We start from the raw sequence: 17940 nt of genomic DNA, 5'->3' as shown, positions 1-17940 counted from the left end.
CTGCAGAGCCCGACCAGAGCCTTGACTTCCAGACTTCTCCGACCCTGATCCACATCCACAGCAACGCTGAGATCCGTGGAGGCGACGAGCGACGTGGGACCGGCTACCTGGGAAAAGTGGCTAGTAACTTAAAGCGCAGCTTCTGAGGCACCCTCGAAGTTGTGCACCGGGGATTGAGAAGCCCCAACCCCAAGCACCATCTGCACCGAAGATCAGCCCCCCACACTCCACGAGTCCTGCGTGGGGCCCTTCTGCATTTTCCTGCTTGCCGCGTCTGTCCGGTTGCTTGCCCGCTGGCTAGTGGCCTTTGTGACGACGCACCCTGAAATCTTCTGCACTGGTTTGGCTCCTCCAGACTGGCTCCCGCTTCTCTGCAAAGAAGAAGCACCCCAGACCTTCCTGGTCTGCACCAGAAGCAAGTCCTCCGTTCTTCGTGGGTTCCGCTTGCCAAGGCTTGGTGAGTCCTAGTCCAACTTCGACGCCGCCGACAGCAAGAGCCTTCGTGGGACAGCTCGCCTCCTGGTCCTGGTCGTCCTCGACGCTTCCTGGTCCTCCTGGCTGCAGCGACAAGCTTCACCTTCACCTGCAATCTTCACGACATCGCCTGGTTCCTTCCTGGTCCCACGTGGTCACTGGCTAGTGACCTTGACTCTGTCCCTTCTGCTTGCAGGTCTCCTCTCTTCTTGATCCCAGCCTTGGGATCCACCGGACACTCTTCACTGACTGCCTGTCAGCATCTTTCTTCAGGCATCCATAGGAGTCGACGACGAAAACCAACGCAACTTCACCCCTATGCACCCGCAGCCTGTGGGCTAGGTAACTTGGGTACTCCGGTGCTCATCAGGATAGTGACTATCCTAGTGTCTAGTTTTCCAGTCTCGACTTCCTAGCTACTCCGGAAGTGTCCTAAATCTATCGTTTTCTAAACTGTACTATTGCTAGTGACTTTTACGCATTACGCGTGAGTGTTTCCACTCTGCACACGAATCCCGTGGGCCTCCCACTTCCTAACTAACGCTAGTGTAGTGTAGCCCCAGCGATTCCCTAGGCCTAGGCCTATTCTATTTCCGTGACAGTGGTCCTTATACCACTTACTTAGTATATGGTTTGCGTGGCCCCTAGGGCCTAACTGTATTACTTACCTGTGTGACTTAATGTATGCTTAAATAAGACTGTGTTGTACTTACCTCTAATCTCAGAAAGAGTGCTGAGGGTTTGACTAGAATAAATACACTTTATTTTATATATATATCTGTTGTGGTGTCCTTTCATTTGGTATTCAAGGGATTATATATGGTATCACAGCTGGCTTCACATGCCATTCAGAGTTTAGCCTAAGACTGCTCTTGTCCATGCTACCACTAGGATAGCTGGTCTATAAGGTTGACTTTACAACCAATCACCATAAGGGTATTTGGACTGATATAAGGTGTACACTAGAACTAGTGACATCATACATCAGGCCAACTTCTCACAGGGAAGGAGTAGCCTCTTCGGACGATTTGCAGCACCCACCTGTCCGAAGTGATGGAGCGCTAGTGGAGCAGGTGATGGCGAACCCTGCCGCCCACTGGCGTTGAATGGGCCTGAAAGCTCGGACTACGAGGGCTTTGAGGCGGATGCTGCTGGGGTAGATGTGGACTGACTGGCACGTTGACCTCCAGTACCGCCTCGGCGGAATCCACGTCCGCGACCGCGTGCAGGTTGGTTCTGCGGCCGGTGGCTGGGCGGACATGAGGAGGCGCCCCTTCCATGGCCACAAAAGGGACGAAAAGCGGAAGTTTGCGGCCGCGGGGCCGAAAGACCCAACGACTTGGCCGTGGCCCGGGAGTCCTTGAACCGAGCCAGCGCACTGTCCGCCTTCTCACCAAAAAGGTGAGTGCCATCAAAAGGCATGTCCATGAGGGAACTCTGGACATCCTCCGAAAATGACGTGGACCTCAGCCAGGCGTGACGCCGAAGCGCCACCGTGGTGGAAATCGCCCGACCCAGCGAGTCCGTGGTGTCAAGTCCACACCGAATGGCATGCCGTGCTGCATCTCGACCGTCAGCAAGTGCTTGAGCGAGCCGTGCCCGGGCCTTCACCGGGTACAAGGGCAGCACGTCCTCCACCGTATCCCACAGAGAGTGGGAATAACAGTCCAAAAGACAAGCGGTATTTAAAGACCGCAGCCCCAAACTCAGGGACAAGAACAGTTTCTTGCCAAACTGTTCCAACCTCTTGGATTCCCGATCCGGAGGAGCGGACGGGAAGGAGGATTGGGAGGTTGAGGCCTGGATAACCAGACTGTCGGGGGTGGGGTGTTGGGAGAGGAAACTGGGGTCACCCGGAGCAGGACGGTGGCGCCGAGCAACGTTCCAGCCCACAGGAGGAACTGTGGAGGGCTTGGACCAAGTGCCCTGTAGAACGTCTATGAGGGCCTCATTAAACTGCAGCAGAGGCTCAGTGGAGCTTGCTGTCGGTTGAAGGACCTCTGTGAGGACGTTAGTCCTCACGGCCACAGCAGGCAACTCCAGCCCTAGGGCTTCGGCTGCCTTGCGCAGCACCACTGAAAAAGCTGCACCCTCCTCCGAGGCCACAGTCAGAGGAGAGATTAAGCCAGCGTCCGGCCAAGTGTCCAGACCACTGGCATCCCCCAGTTCGTCTGCCCAGTCCTGTGCAAGTTGACCCTGGAGGGCCATAGGGTCCTCAGACCCCTCCTAGTCAGCCCCGTATTCCGATTCCTGCTAAACAGGAGGAACGATCGGAGCCGGACGGTAGATGAAATTGTCATCCATCGACGTCGGGTGCCGCGCCGCACCGGCGTCGGGTCCGGACCGGGGCTGAACCGGGGAACGGCGTCGTACGGAGACGGCGCCGGAGGTGGAACCGGTGTCGGCGGAGGAGGTGTCGTGAGGTCGACCGGCGCCGACTGAAATCCAGGCCTGGATCCCTCAGGGACCTGCGGCATCGAGGCCGGAGCCGTCGACTGCGCCGGGGCCGCCGGCACGCTACGTCGCCCAGTCATGCCTGCGGGGCCCAAAGGCGCGCCGGCAGGCGTCGACGGCGAAGTCAGGCTCCTCATGGCCGAGAGGAAGGCACTGACCTCCGCCGGAGTCGCGTCAGTCCCAGGGACTGGTGGGTATGGGGACGGACGCGACTCCTGCGCCTCCGACGGAGCCGCGGGGGTGGAACCACCCGGACCCTCAGCCGAGTTGCACGACCGGCGAGTGGAGTCCGAAGAGCGATGTCGTCTCTTGGACTTCTTGGAGTGCTTCGACTTATCCGAAGACCCCGACGAGCAATGACGATGGCTGCGGCTCCGCGAGCGGTCCTTGGACCTCCTCCTGGACCGGGACCGAGAGCGACGCGGAGCCGAGTGGCGAAGCTCGAGAAGCTTACGGGACCGCTCCCGTCTAGCTTTAGACGTCAAGGCCTTGCAATCGAGGCACGACTCCGCGTCATGGTCGGGCCCCAGGCAATGCAGGCACAGGCGATGGTGATCCGTCACCGACATCAGGCGATGACAGGCGTCACAGGCCTGGAAACCAGGCATCCTACCGGCAGCAGAGTCGAGTAGATAGACCAAAAGGAGTCAAAAAGGTAGTCAAAAAATGACCAGGGGTAAGCTCTTCCCGGATCGGCGCTTACTGGCGTGGAAAAAAGAAGAACTGACGTCAGCGCGCGAGGGCGGCGTCTACGTACTCCGACGACGTCATTCCGGTGCACGACGCCGACGACGGACGCGGAGCCGCAGATGACGACTACCGACGCGCAAGGGGTATTGCTACAAAAATCTTTCCGGATCCAGCCTGACACCTGGGGATATTCTAAGGTGAGGAATCTAACTAACGTGTTTCTTTCAGATACAGTATTTACATGAACTGGCTGAAGCAGCCATCTTACCAACTGGTTCGCGGAAGCCCTTAGAACACACACGGCACCGAAGTTACTTTCACTTCATGCTCAATGGGAAGCGGACTTGCAGAGGCCCACCACGGAGCGTGAATGGGAAGATATACTCAGGAGTTCCACAAGAGTCCCTCGAAATGCCAGATTCCAACTCATTCAATACTACACAACCCACAGAGCCTATCTGACGCCAGAACATAAAAATAAATACTTTGACCACGCGGACGCAAAGTGCGCAAGGTGTGATGAAACAGGTACAGACCTGCTCCATATGCTGTGGTCATGCGCAGCCCTTCAAACATATTGGGGTACAGTTACTAGCTGTTTAACTCAATGCACGGAACAAACCTTAGACTGGTCATGGGAACTGTGTATACTAGGACTGTACCAAAGACCCAAAAAATACAAGGTAACTTACAGATACATAGACTTAGGCCTCATAGTGGCACGTGCCTGCTCAGCGTCGCTGGAAGTCTCCTATCCCTCCAACGGCGAAGGCCTGGTATCAGTCCCTGACGCGCTGGGCGCAGGTGGAAAGCGTAGTGCTCCATCGTGAAGACGCGGGGGGTTTGCGTAGGAAACCAATAGCGGCAGCATGGGATGCGATACTATTAGACTTCCGCATGGCTTGGTGTGAGCGCTTGGGGGCAACCACGGATGCTCCTGAGAGGAAGAAGGGTAGCTAATGAGAGGTAACGAACAAGTTACTAACCTTCGGTAACGATGTATCTGTAAGAAACATTAGTTAGTTAGATTCCTCACCTTAGAATATCCCCAGGCGTCAGACTGGATCCGGAAGATTTTTCGTCAGCAATACCCCTTGCGCGTCGCTAGGCGTCGTCTGCGGCTCCGCGTCCGTCGTCGGCGTCGTGCGCCGGGATGACGTCGTCGGAGTACTTAGACGCCGCCCTCGCGCGCTGACGTCAGTTCTTGTACATAGCCTTCCGCGCCAGGAACGCAGAGCCATGCAAAGACCGACACTGGTGCCAAAAATAAAATCTAGGGGCCTGAAAGGACAACCTTAACCCTAGATGTCAGTTCGCAGAACGGGGAGGATGGGAGGGTCGGTGAGGAATCTAACTAACTAATGTTTCTTACAGATACATCGTTACCGAAGGTTAGTAACTTGTTCATCTGAAAGAAACACGTTAGTTAGATTCCTCACCTTAGAATAGATACCCAAGCAATACCATCCCCGGTGGTGGGTCTGCGAACCAAGATCACACCAGAAAGTCCTGGAGGACAGAACGGCCAAAGAAGCCATCCCTCCGGACTTGGCTGTCAAGGCAATAATGCCTGGCAAACGTGTGTAGCGAAGCCCACGTCGCCGCCTGACAGATGTCCTGCAAAGGGACTCCCCGTCCCAAGGCAGTAGTAGCCGCCGTGGCCCGAGTAGAATGGGCGCGCAGCCCAACAGGAGGGTCCTTTTTAGCCAAGGAATAGCAGATTTTTATACACAAAACGACCCACCGAGAGATGGTTCGTTTGTGCACAGCTTTCCCCTTCTTAGCGCCCACGTACCCAACAAAAAGCTGGTCGTCCACCCGGAACTGTTTTGTGCGGTCCAGATAAAAGGAGAGCGCACGTTTTGGGTCCAGACGGTGGAGCCTCTCTTCCTCTTTGGAAGGATGCGGAGGCGGAAAGAAGGTGGGCAAGGTGACAGACTGCCCAAGGTGAAATGGAGTCACCACTTTAGGAAGAAAGGAGGGACGAGGCCGAAGGACAACCTTGTCCGGATGAACAGATAGAAAAGGAGGCTTTGAAGATAAAGCCTGGAGCTCACTCACCCGTCTAGCCGAGGTGATGGCTACCAGAAAAGCAGTCTTTAGAGTTAGAAGACGAAGAGGGCAATTGTGAAGAGGCTCGAAGGGAGCGCACATCAGGAATGTCAAAACCAGATTCAAGTCCCACTGAGGCATTACAAAAGGGACAGGAGGGAACGTGTGTGTAATGCCTTTGAGAAAGCGTGTAACCACAGGGGACTTGAAAAGAGAAGGCTGATCAGGAAGCCGCAAGAAGGCGGAGATGGCAGCAAGATAACCTTTCAGGGTGCCCAGGGCAGAGCCCTGCCGGGCCAGAGAAAGAAGGAAGAGGAGAACCTCAGAAAGAGGGGCGGAAAGGGGATCCACAGCCTTTGCTGTGCACCATGCCACAAATTTGTTCCACCGGCAGGCGTATACCGACTTTGTGGAGGGACGCCTGGCTGCCAGAATGATATCACAGACTTCAGGAGGCAAGTCAAATGGCATCAACTGCCGCCGCTCAATCTCCACGCATGGAGGTGGAGGCTGGACAGGTTCGGGTGGAGGACCGTCCCCTGCTGCTGCGACAGAAGATCCTCCCGAAGGGGCAGACGTATCGGGGGATCGGTCAACAGACTGAGTAGCTCGGGATACCAGTATCTTCGTGCCCAATCCGGAGCCACCAAGATGACTTGGGCCCGGTCGCGCCTGATCTTCTTCAGCACTCTGGGCAGAAGTGGTATAGGCGGAAAGGCGTACAACAGACCGCAACTCCACTCGTGACGAAAAGCGTCGCCGAGCGAGTGCCGCCTTGGAAATTCCAACGCGCAGAACTGCTGACATTGCGCGTTCTCTTCGGTGGCGAATAGATCTAACCAAGGCTCTCCCCACTGCTGAAAGAGGCCTTGCACCACTTCGGAGTTCAGACGCCATTCGTGATCCATCATGCACCGGCGGCTGAGTTCGTCTGCTCTGGCGTTCAGAGAGCCCGCCAGATGTTGAACCACCAGGGTGACGCCCTGGTGTTCCAGCCATGTCCAGAGGCGCAGAGCCTCCTGACAAAGGGTCCACGACCCCACCCCGCCCTGTTTGTTGCAGTACCACATGGCGGTGGTGTTGTCCGTGAACACCTGCACGACACTTCCCCTGACAGAGGGAAGGAAGGCTTTCAGTGCAAGCCGGATCGCTCTCAACTCCAACAGGTTGATGTGGAGACGAGACTCCGCCGGAGACCAGAGGCCTCTGATCTCCGCCTCTCCCATATGGCCACCCCATCCCAGGAGGGACGCATCCGTCACTACGACATGTTCCGGTTGGGGAAGGGAGAGGCTCTTGCCCTTGACCCACTCGCGGTCCGTGAGCCACCACTGCAACTGCTGTGCAGTACCCTCCGAGATCAAGACATGGTCGGACAGGTTGCCGTGATGCTGGGCCCACTGAAACTTCAGGTCCCACTGCAGAGCCCGCATGCGCCGCCTGGCGTGATGCACTAGTAGGATGCAGGAGGCCATCAGCCCCAGAAGCCGCAACACTAGCCTGACCGAAACCCGGGATAGAGGCCGAAAGATGGGAATCAGGGCCTGTATATCCCGGACCCGCTGTTCCGGTGGATGGACCCGGAACTGCGCCGAATCGAGAACCGCTCCGATGAAGAGGAGCTTCTGAGAGGGACTCAAGTGTGACTTCGGCACGTTGATGGAAAACCCCAGCAAATGCAGGAGATCCGCCGTAGTCTGGAGGTGGGAGACGACTGCCTGGGGCGAGCCCGCCTTCAACAACCAGTCGTCGAGATAGGGGAAGACTGGGACCCCTGATCTGCGCAGATGAGCTGCGACCACCGCCATCACTTTCGTGAACACCCGAGGGGCACTGGTGAGGCCGAAGGGGAGCACGGTAAACTGAAAGTGCTCTTGGCCCACCGTGAACCGCAGGTAACGCCGGTGGGCCGGCAGGACGGGGATATGGAAATATGCGTCCTGCAAGTCCAACGCTACCATCCAGTCTCCAGGGTCTAGGGCAGCTAAAACCTGAGCCAACGTTAGCATCTTGAACCTTTCCTTTCGGAGGAAGGCATTGACGTTCCGGAGGTCCAAGATAGGGCGCAGGCCCCCCTTGCCCTTCTTGGGAACCAGAAAGTAGTGGGAATAACAACCACGACCTACTTCTGGACTCGGAACGCGCTCGACGGCCCCCTTGGCCAAGAGAGCCGAAACTTCCTCGCGGAGAAGATCCAAATGATCCCCCGAGATACGGTGGTGCTGCGGTGGCATGGCTGGAGGGGTCGTCTCGAAGGGGAGGGAGTAGCCCCTTCGGACGATTTGCAGCACCCACCTGTCCGATGTTATGGACCGCCAGTGGAGCAGGTGATGGCGAACTCTGCCGCCCACTGGCGTGGTATGGGCCTGAAAGCTCGGACTAGGAAGGCTTTGAGGCGGATGCTGCCGGGGTGGATGTGGGCTGACCACGTCGGCCTCCATTTCCGCCACGGCGGAAGCCACGTCCGCGACCGCGCGCAGGTTGGTTCTGCGGCTGGTGGCTTTGCGGACGTGAGGAGGCGCCCCTTCCTTGGCCACGAAAGGGGCGAAAAGCGGAGGTGTGCGCCCGCGGAGCCGAGAGGCCCAAGGACTTGGCCGTAGCCCGGGAGTCCTTAAAGCGGTTCAGCGCACTGTCCGCCTTCTCACCAAACAGGCGAGTGCCATCAAAGGGCATGTCCATGAGGGTGTTCTGGACATCCCCGGAAAATGACGTGGACCGCATCCAGGCGTGGCGGCGGAGCGCCACCGTGGTGGAAATCGCCCGACCTAGCGAGTCCGTGGTGTCAAGCCCACATCTTATGGCGTGCCGTGCTGCATCCCTCCCATCGGCCAAAGCCTGGGTAAGACGCGTCCGGACCTCCTCCGGACACAGGGGCAGCACGTCCTCCACCGTATCCCACAGGGAATGGGAATAACGGTCCAAGAGACAGGCGGTATTTAAGGACCGCAGGCCCAAACTAAGGGACGAGAACAGTTTCTTGCCAAACTGCTCGAGTCTCTTGGAATCCCGGTCCGGCGGAGCGGTCGGGAAGGAGGATTGGGAAGTAGAGGCCTGGATAACCAGACTCTCGGGGGTGGGGTGTTGGGACAGGAAACTGGGGTCGCCCGGAGCAGGGCGGTGGCGCCTGGCAACGTTCCTATCCACAGGAGGAACTGTGGAGGGCTTGGACCAGGTGCCCTGCAGAACGTCAGTGAGGGCCTCATTGAACGGCAGCAGAGGCTCAGTGGAGCTTGCTGAGGTTTGAAGCACCTCAGTGAGGATGTTGGTCCTCACAGCCACGGCAGGCAACTCGAGCCCAAGGGCCTCAGCCGCCTTGCGCAGCACCACAGAAAATGCTGCACCCTCCTCCGAAGCCACGGTCGGAGGAGAAGTGAATCCAGCGTCTGGCGAGGTGTCCAGCCCGCTGGCCTCCCCCAGTTCATCTGCCCAGTCCTGAGAAAGCTGTGACTGAACAGCCAGAGGGTCCTCGAACCCCTCCCAGTCGCCCCCTTCTTCCGATTCCTGATAAACAGGAGGAATGATCGGAACCGGACTGTAGAGATGGTAGGACTCAAGCGGCGTCGGATGCGGCGTCGGCGGACGCCGTGCCGGCGTCGGGTCCGGATGAGGGCTAAAACTGGGGCGTCGGCGTCACAGGCGTCGGCGTCGGTGGCGCCGGTGACGGCGTCGGTGGTTCAGGCGTCGGCGCCGGTGGAGGAGTGACAAGGTCAACCGGCGTCGACTGGGGCCCAGGCAAGGGCACCGCGGGGACCTGCGGCGTCGAGACCGGAGTCGTCGACGGCGCCGGGGCCGGAGCCGCCGGCACGCGAGGTCGCCCAGTCGAGTCCGCGGGGCCCGAAGGCGCACCAGCGGGCGTCGACGGCGGGGCCAGGCTCCTCATGGCCGAGAGGAAGGCACTGATCTCCGCCGGCGCCGCGTCAGCCCCAGGGACCGGAAGGTATGGGGGCGGACGCGGCACCTGCGGCTCCGCCGGAGCCGCGGGGGTGGAACCACTTGGACCCTCGGCCGAGTCGCGCGACCGGCGAGGGGAGTCCGAAGAGCGATGTCGCCGCTTGGACTTCTTAGAGTGTTTGGACTTACCCGACGACTTGGAGCCCGACGATCGATGGTGGCGTCGGCTAGGGCTCCGCGAGCGATCCTTGGACCTCCTCCTGGACCGGGATCGCGCACGACGCGGAGCCGAGTGGCGAAGCTCGAGAAGCTTGCGGGACCGCTCCCGCCTAGCCTTCGAAGTCAGGGCCTGACAGTCGTTGCACGACTCCGCGTCGTGGTCGAGGCCTAAGCAGTAGAGGCACCGGCGGTGGTGATCGGTCACCGACATCAGTCGATGACAATCTTCGCAAGCCTTGAACCCAGGCATCCTACCGGCACCAGATGTCGACAGACAAGGATCAAAAATGATCAAAAAGATTTAGTCAAAAAAGACTAAAAGGGGTAGCTCTCCCGGATCTGCGCTTACTGGCGCGGAAAAAAGAAGAACTGACGTCAGCGCGCGAGGGCGGCGTCTAAGTACTCCGACGACGTCATCCCGGCGCACGACGCCGACGACGGACGCGGAGCCGCAGACGACGCCTAGCGACGCGCAAGGGGTATTGCTGACGAAAAATCTTCCGGATCCAGTCTGACGCCTGGGGATATTCTAAGGTGAGGAATCTAACTAACGTGTTTCTTTCAGATATAAAATGCATGGAAAGGGGAGTGGAGGCCAGCAACTCATAGCTCATAGGCATACTTGTAGGTGCGACATTATTCCCCTTTTTCACTCCTCTCTCCCACCACTCCCCTTCCTCTTCCCCAACCTCCTCACTCCCTCCCTCCTCCCCCCTGTCACCCTTCCCCCTTCACCCCGCCCCCATTCCCAAGTATACACTCAACCCCCATAACACCAGGAATAATCATGCCGATTACAGGCTACAGATGCTGGCAGGCATGCAAGACTAAATACATACCATATAAAGACAGGACAGGTGTCTGGGTTAATATGATGAAGTGAAGGAACAACAATGTGATGCTTGTAGTAGTGTGCAGATATGCTGCAACACGACTCGAATGGAAGGGTAAAATACTGTTATGTTACATACAAGTTACATTGGTTATAGGTCATGTCCAACAATCTCAACATTGCTCCAATTAATAGTACACTGGATCTGTAACAGGGATTATTGACCTTACTGCATAACGTCATAATTGGATTATTTATATAATGTTGATGTGTATCTTATATTGAGTTGCAAATGTTCCAGATGTAATGACAACTAACGAATTACATGAATAAGAATAAAACGTTTTTTTTAAAAAGGAGGCTTTAGGATTAGGGTCGAAAGAGATGTTGAGTAGAGGAGTTAAGGGAATTAATGGAGTATCATTCATAGGAAAGTTTTTTGATGAAAGAAATGATTGAAGTGCCTGTGATAGTTGAGAGTATTGAGAAAAACAGTTAGAGGGTAGATCATAATAGTCTTGTAATGCATTAAAGAACAAATTACTTACGTTCGGTAATGATATATCTGTAAGAAACATTAGTTAGTTAGATTCCTTACCTTAGAATATCCCCAGGCATCAGGCTGGATCCGGAAAGATTTTACGTCAGCAGTACCCTTGCGCGTCGGTAGGCGTCGTCTGCGACTCCGCGTCCGTCGTCGGCGTCGTGATTGCCGGGATGACGTCATCGGAGTACTTAGACACCGCCCTTGCGCGCAGATGTCAGTTCTGTACATAGCTTTCTGCGCCAGGAACGCAGAGCCATGCAAGAAACCGACACTGGTGCCATGAACTAGGGCCCTGAAAGGGATGACCTTATCCCTAGATATCAGTTCGCAGAATGGGGAGGATGGGTGGGGCGGTAAGGAATCTAACTAACTAATGTTTCTTACAGATATAGCGTTACCGAAGGTAAGTAACTTGCTCATCTGAAAGAAACACGTTATTTAGATTCCTTTACCTTAGAATAGGTACCCCAGCAATACCAACCCCGGTGGTGGGTCTGCGAACCAAGATCACACCAGGAAGTCCTGGAGAACGGAACGGCCAAAGAAGCCGTCTCTCCGGACTTGGCTGTTCAGGCAGTAATGCTTGGCAAACGTGTGCAGGGATGCGCACGTTGCTGCCTGACAAATGTCCTGCAGAGGGACTCCCCGTCCCAAGGCAGTAGTAGCCGCTGTGGCCCGAGTGGAATGGGCCCTCAGCCGGATCCTTCTTAGCTAAGGAATAACAGACCTTAATGCACAAAACGACCCACCGAGAGATGGTCCGCTTGTGCACTGCCCGCCCCTTCTTAGCGCCCACGTAGCCAACGAAGAGTTGGTCGTCCACCCGGAACTGTTTTGTGCGGTCCAGATAAAAGGAGAGCGCACGTTTTGGGTCCAGACGGTGGAGCCTCTCTTCCTCTTTCGAGGGATGCGGAGGTGGAAAGAAGGTGGGTAAGGTAACAGACTGCCCGATGTGAAAGGCAGTAACCACCTTAGGAAGAAAAGAAGGGCGAGTCCGCAGAACAACCTTGTCCTGATGAACAGAGAGGAAAGGAGGCTTAGAAGAAAGAGCCTGGAGCTCACTCACCCTTCTGGCAGAGGTGATGGCAACCAGGAAAGCAGTCTTGAGAGTCAGAAGACGAAGAGGGCAGTTATGAAGTGGCTCAAAGGGAGCACACATCAGCTAGGTTAACACCAGATTCAAGTCCCACTGAGGCATCACAAAGGGGACAGGCGGAAACATGTGAGTAATGCCTTTCAAGAATCTATTTACAACAGGGGACTTGAAAAGAGAAGGCTGATCAGGAAGCCTTAAGAAGGCAGAAACAGCTGAAAGATATCCCTTGATGGTGCCCAGAGCAGAGCCCTGCTAGGCCAGGGAAAGAAGAAAGAGGAGAACCTCAGAAAGAGGGGCGGAAAGGGGATCCACAGCCTTTGCTGTGCACCCCATGCCACAAATTTGTTCCACCTGCAGGCGTATAACGTTTTAGTGGAGGGACGACTGGCTGCCAGAATGACATCACAGACTTCAGGAGGCAAGTCAAATGGCATCAACTGCCGACGCTCAATCTCCACGCAGGGAGGTGGAGGCTGGACATGTTCGGGTAGAGGACCGTCCCCTGCTGCTGCGACAGAAGGTCCTCCTGAAGAGGCAGTCGAGTCGGGGGATCGATTGACAGACTGAGTAGCTCGGGATACCAGTATCTTCGTGCCCAATCCGGAGCCACAAGGATAACTTGGGCCCAGTCGCGCCTGATCTTCTTCAGCACTCTGGGCAGAAGTGGAATAGGCGGAAAGGCATATAACAGACCGCAACTCCACATGAGCGAGTGCCGCCTTGGAAATTCCAACGCGCAGAACTGAGGACATTGCGCGTTCTCTTCGGTGGCGAATAGATCTAGCCAAGGCTCTCCCCACTGCCGAAAGAGGCCTTGCGCCACGTCCGAGTTCAGACGCCATTCATGATCCATCATGCACCGGCGGCTGAGTTCGTCCGCCCAGGCGGTCAGAGAGCCTGCCAGGTGTTCAACCACCAGGGTGATGCCCTGATGTTCCAGCCATGTCCAGAGGCGCAGAGCCTCTTGACAAAGGGTCCACAACCCCAACCCGCCCTGTTTGTTGCAATACCACATGGTGGTGGTGTTGTCCGTGAACACCTGCACTACACTTCCCTGGACAGAGGGAAGGAATGCCTTCAGCGCAAGCCGGATCGCCCGCAGCTCCAATAGGTTGATATGGAGCCGGGACTCCGCCGGAGACCAGAGTCCTCTAATCTCCGCCTCTCCCATGTGGCCCCCCCATCCCAGGAGGGACGCATCCGTCACCACCACATGCTCCGGTTGGGGTAGGGAGAGGGATCTGCCACTGACCCAATCGCGGTCCGTGAGCCACCACTGCAACTGTCTTGCAGTGCCGTCCGAGATCAGGACGTGATCAGACAGGATGCCCTGATGTTGCGCCCACTGGAACTTCAGGTCCCACTGCAGAACCCGCATCCGCCACCTGGCGTGATGTACCAGCAGGATGCAGGAGGCCATCAGACCCAGCAGCCGTAGGGCTATCCTGACCGAAACTCGGGATAAAGGCTGAAAGCTCGGAATCAGACCCTGAATATCCTGAACCCGCCGTTCGGGAGGATAGACCCGAAACTGCGCTGAGTCCGGAACCGCTCCGATGAAGAGGAGCTGCTGGGAGGGACTCAGATGTGACTTGGGCACGTTGATGGAGAACCTCAGCAAATGCAGAAGGTCGGCTGTATTCTGGAGGTGGGAGATGACTGTTCGGGGCGAGCCCGCCTTCAACAACCAGTCGTCGAGATAGGGAAAGACTGGAACCCCTAATCTGCGCAGATGAGATGCGACCACCGCCATCACTTTCGTGAACACCCGAGGGGCACTGGTGAGGCCGAAGGGGAGCACGGTAAACTGAAAGTGCTCGTGGCCTACCGTGAACCGCAGGTAATGCCGGTGGATCGGCAGGACGGGGATGTGGAAATAAGCATCCTGCAAGTCAAACGCTACCATCCAGTCTCCAGGGTCTAGGGCAGCCAGAACCTGAGCTAAAGTCAGCATCTTAAATTTCTTCCGGAGGAAGGCGTTGACGCTCCTGAGGTCCAAGATAGGGCGTAGGCCCCCTATGACTTTCTTGGGAACCAGAAAGTAGTGGGAGTAACAACTCCATCCTACTTCTGGGCCAGGAACACGCTCGATGGCCCCCTTGGCCAAGAGGGCCGTAACTTCCTCCTGTAGAAGTTGCAAGTGATCCCTCGACATACGTGGTACTGCAGTGGCATGGCTGGAGGGGTCGCTTCGAAGGGGAGGGAGTAGCCCCTTCTGACCATTTGCAGCACCCACCTGTTCGAAGTGATGGTACGCCAGTGGAGCAGGTGATGGTGAACTCTGCCTCCCACTGGCGTGGAATGGGCCTGAAAGCTCGGACTAGGAAGGCTTTGAGGCAGATGCTGCAGGAGCAGATGTGACTGACCGGCTCTCTGTCCCCCTGCTCCGCCACGGCAGAATCCACGTCTGCGACCGCATTGAGGCTGGTTCTGCGGCCTGTGGCTGGACGAACGTGCGGGGGCGCCCCTTCCTTTGCCACGAAAGGGACGAAAAGCAGAAGTTTGCTGGCGCTGGGCAGAGAGGCCCAAAGACATGGCCGTAGCCCTGGAGTCCTTAAAGCGCTCCAGCGCGCTATCTGCTTTGTCGCCAAAAAGGCAACGGCCATCAAAGGACATGTCCATGAGGGTGCTCTGGACATCCCCAGAAAAGTTCATGGACCTCAGCCAAGCGTGAAGACGAATCGCCACAGTTGTTGCAATCGCTCTACCCAGAGAGTCCGTGGTGTCAAGTCCACATCGGATGGAGTACCGTGCTGCATCACGCCCCTCAGCAAGAGCCTGGGCGAGCCGTGTCCTGGCGTCCTCTGGACACTGGGGCAGCACGTCCGCCACCGTATCCCACAAAGAGTGGGTGTAACGGTCCAAAAGGCACGCGGTATTAATGGACCGCAACCCCAGATTGAGGGAGGAAAACAGTTTCTTGCCAAACTGCTCCAACCTTTTGGATTCCCGATCCGGATGTGCGGACGGGAAGGCGATTTGGGACGTGGAGGCCTGGATGACCAGACTCTCAGGGGTGGGGTGTATGGACAGAAAGCTGGGGTCACCCGGAGCTGGGCGGTGGCGCCAGGCCACGTTCCGATCCACAGGAGAGACTGTGGAGGGCTTGGACCAAGTGCCCATCAGAACGTCGGTGAGGGCCTCATTAAACTGCAGTAGAGGCTCCAAAGAGCTTACTGGCGGTTGAAGCACCTCAGTGAGGAGGTTAGTCCTCACAGCCGCTGCAGGGAGCTCTAGGTGTAAGGCCTGGGCCGCCCTGTGCAGAACCACAGCATAAGTCGCACCCTCCTCCGTAGCCACGGAAGGAGGAGAGATGAAACCAGTCTCAGGCGAAGTGTCTAGACCACTGGCATCCCCCAGCTTGTCTGCTCAGTGCTGACTTAACTGGCACTGCTGTGCCAGAGGGTCCTCAGACCCCTCCCAGTCCTTCCCTTCATCCATCTCCTGGTAAACAGGCAGAAAGGACGGAGTAGGGTCATAGATGAAATACTCACCCATTGACGCCAGAGACGGCGCCGCTCCGACGCCGGACCCGAACCGGGGCTGAAACTAGGGACGGCATCGTCCGAGGACGGCGCCGGGAGCGGCACCATGGGGGTCGGCGCCAGCGGAGGAGTCGTGAGGTCAACTGGCGTTGACCGGGATCCAGGCATTGATCCCACGGGGACCTGCGGCGTCGGGACTGAAGTCGACGACAGCGCCGGGGCCGAAGCCGCCGGCTCGCTAGGACCCCCAGGCAGACCTGCGGGGCCCAGAGGCGTGCCGGCAGGCCTCGACGGCGGAACGAGACTCCTCATGGCCATGAGGAAGTCTCGAATATCGCCCGTAGTCGCATGAGTTCCAGGGACCGGAGGGTATGGGGCCAGATGCGACTCCTGCGGCTCTGGCGGAGCCGCGTGGGTGGTGCCACCCGAACCCTCGGCCGAGTCGCACGACCGGCGAGGGGAGTCAGAAGAGCGATGTTGCTTCTTCGACTTCTTTTTACCAAGCCTCGACTTACTTGAATGCGAGGACTTGGATCCCGACGAGCGGTGATGACTGCGGCTCCGCGACCAGTCCCTCGACCTCCTCCTCGACCGGGACCTCGAGCGGCGCCGACTGCCGGATCTCGAGAAGCTTGCGGGACCGCTCCAGCCTAGCCTTCGAGGTCAAGGCCCGGCAGTCAGGGCACGACTTGTCATCGTGGTCGGCCCCAAGACAGTAGAGACACCGATGGTGGGGGTCAGTAACCGACATCAGTCAGTGACAGACGTCACACGACTTGAACCCGGGCATCCCTACCGGCACCAGGAGTCGAAGTCGACTCGAAAAAGATAGACAAAAATGTCCAAAAAGTTAGTCAAAAAATGACTAAGAGTACGCTCTTCCCGGATCTGCACTTACTGGCGCGGAAAAAAGACGAACTGACGTCAGCGTGCGAGGGCGGAGTCTAAGTACTCCGACGACATCATCCCGGCGATCACGACGCTGACGACTGACGCAGAGTTGCAGACTATGCCTACCGACGTGCAAGGGTACTGCTGATGAAAAATCTTTCCGGATCCAGCCTGACTGGGGATATTCTAAGGTAAGGAATCTAACTAACATGTTTCTTTCAGATAGGCAAAACAGAATTATGAGATACAAGTTGGTGTACATATATTATATTCTTCTCTTTCCAGTGTTTGAAGTAAAATGATTTGTGGCAGAATTTATTAAATTTATTATACCAAATAGAGGAGGCAAGGAAGGCTTGGTGAAAGTTAGACCCATCCATAAACAGCGAATGGAGCAAGTGATGGGAGTATTTTAAAATAGGGTATTTAGATTTGATAGTGCAATTGGACATAAAACAGATGTCATAAAAAGAAAAGTCATGTAATAAAGAATGTTCAAACAGGCACACAGTTTTAGTTTTAAGCTCAGCTTCTAATAGAAATGATTTTGCAGGAGAGATTTCTGAAACAAAACAGTATATTATATTTGTGTTTGACTAGTCAGATTTCTTTATTGGTAAATGCATCAAATACTGGTGTTGGTTTTCATGTAAAAGTAACATTTATAACATATGCAAGTCTTACCAAATTATGTCCCGAATACTTTTGAGAGGTCTGAATGGAAAATATGGCAGGGGAAGTTTGCCTGCTTCAAGTCTACTCAGACAATGACAATTAAACTTATGGTTGTCACCAATGTGTGCTTTTAATTTCCGTTTATGAGTACCATCTTTGTGAGGAGACAGACTGGCATTTTGCAATAGCCAAGATAAAAGCACCAGTGATTGGTGATAAGTATTTCTCACCGAATTTAATTTAACACTACAAATGCAATGCTGATGGCAACTATTGCAGTTGAGAAAAGAGGAACAAAAATATTAACTGTTAAAAGCATTCCCTGGTATTCAAGTGACCAATATGGTGACACTGTAATCTTTGTTTCAATCAATATCTGTTCTCCGTTCCTAATATTGAGTTGTCTTTTTACAGTGACAATTACAATTGTGAATGCACTCAGTGTAAAGATGGGGAGTTATGTTCAGAATTTCTTTGCTGCTGCTAAGATGATTATTGTCATCATCATCATCATAAGTGGAATTGTCTATCTGGCACAAGGTGAGATTCAAATTGCAATAAAGTATCTCCATATGCGTCTTTCAAAATATTTTTTCTAACACACAACTTTCAATTTTAAATCTCCTTCTTTAAC

General features: G+C 55.7%; 1 protein-coding gene across 1 annotated transcript in view; it reads left to right on the top strand.

The window, feature by feature from the left end:
• Nucleotides 1-17940, top strand: part of SLC7A9 (solute carrier family 7 member 9) — a 715482-nt gene that overhangs the window by 297824 nt on the left and 399718 nt on the right. Inside the window, exon 5 of the mRNA XM_085639452.1 lies at nt 17721-17846. Coding sequence (XP_085495578.1) covers nt 17721-17846 — 126 coding nt within the window. The remainder of the gene's footprint in view (nt 1-17720; nt 17847-17940) is intronic.

This window comes from Triturus cristatus, chromosome 12 (genome assembly GCF_964204655.1).
Source record: "Triturus cristatus chromosome 12, aTriCri1.1, whole genome shotgun sequence".
NCBI lineage: Eukaryota > Metazoa > Chordata > Amphibia > Caudata > Salamandridae > Triturus > Triturus cristatus.
Note: the sequence above shows the minus strand (reverse complement) of the source record. Positions and strands in the feature narration are given on the sequence as shown.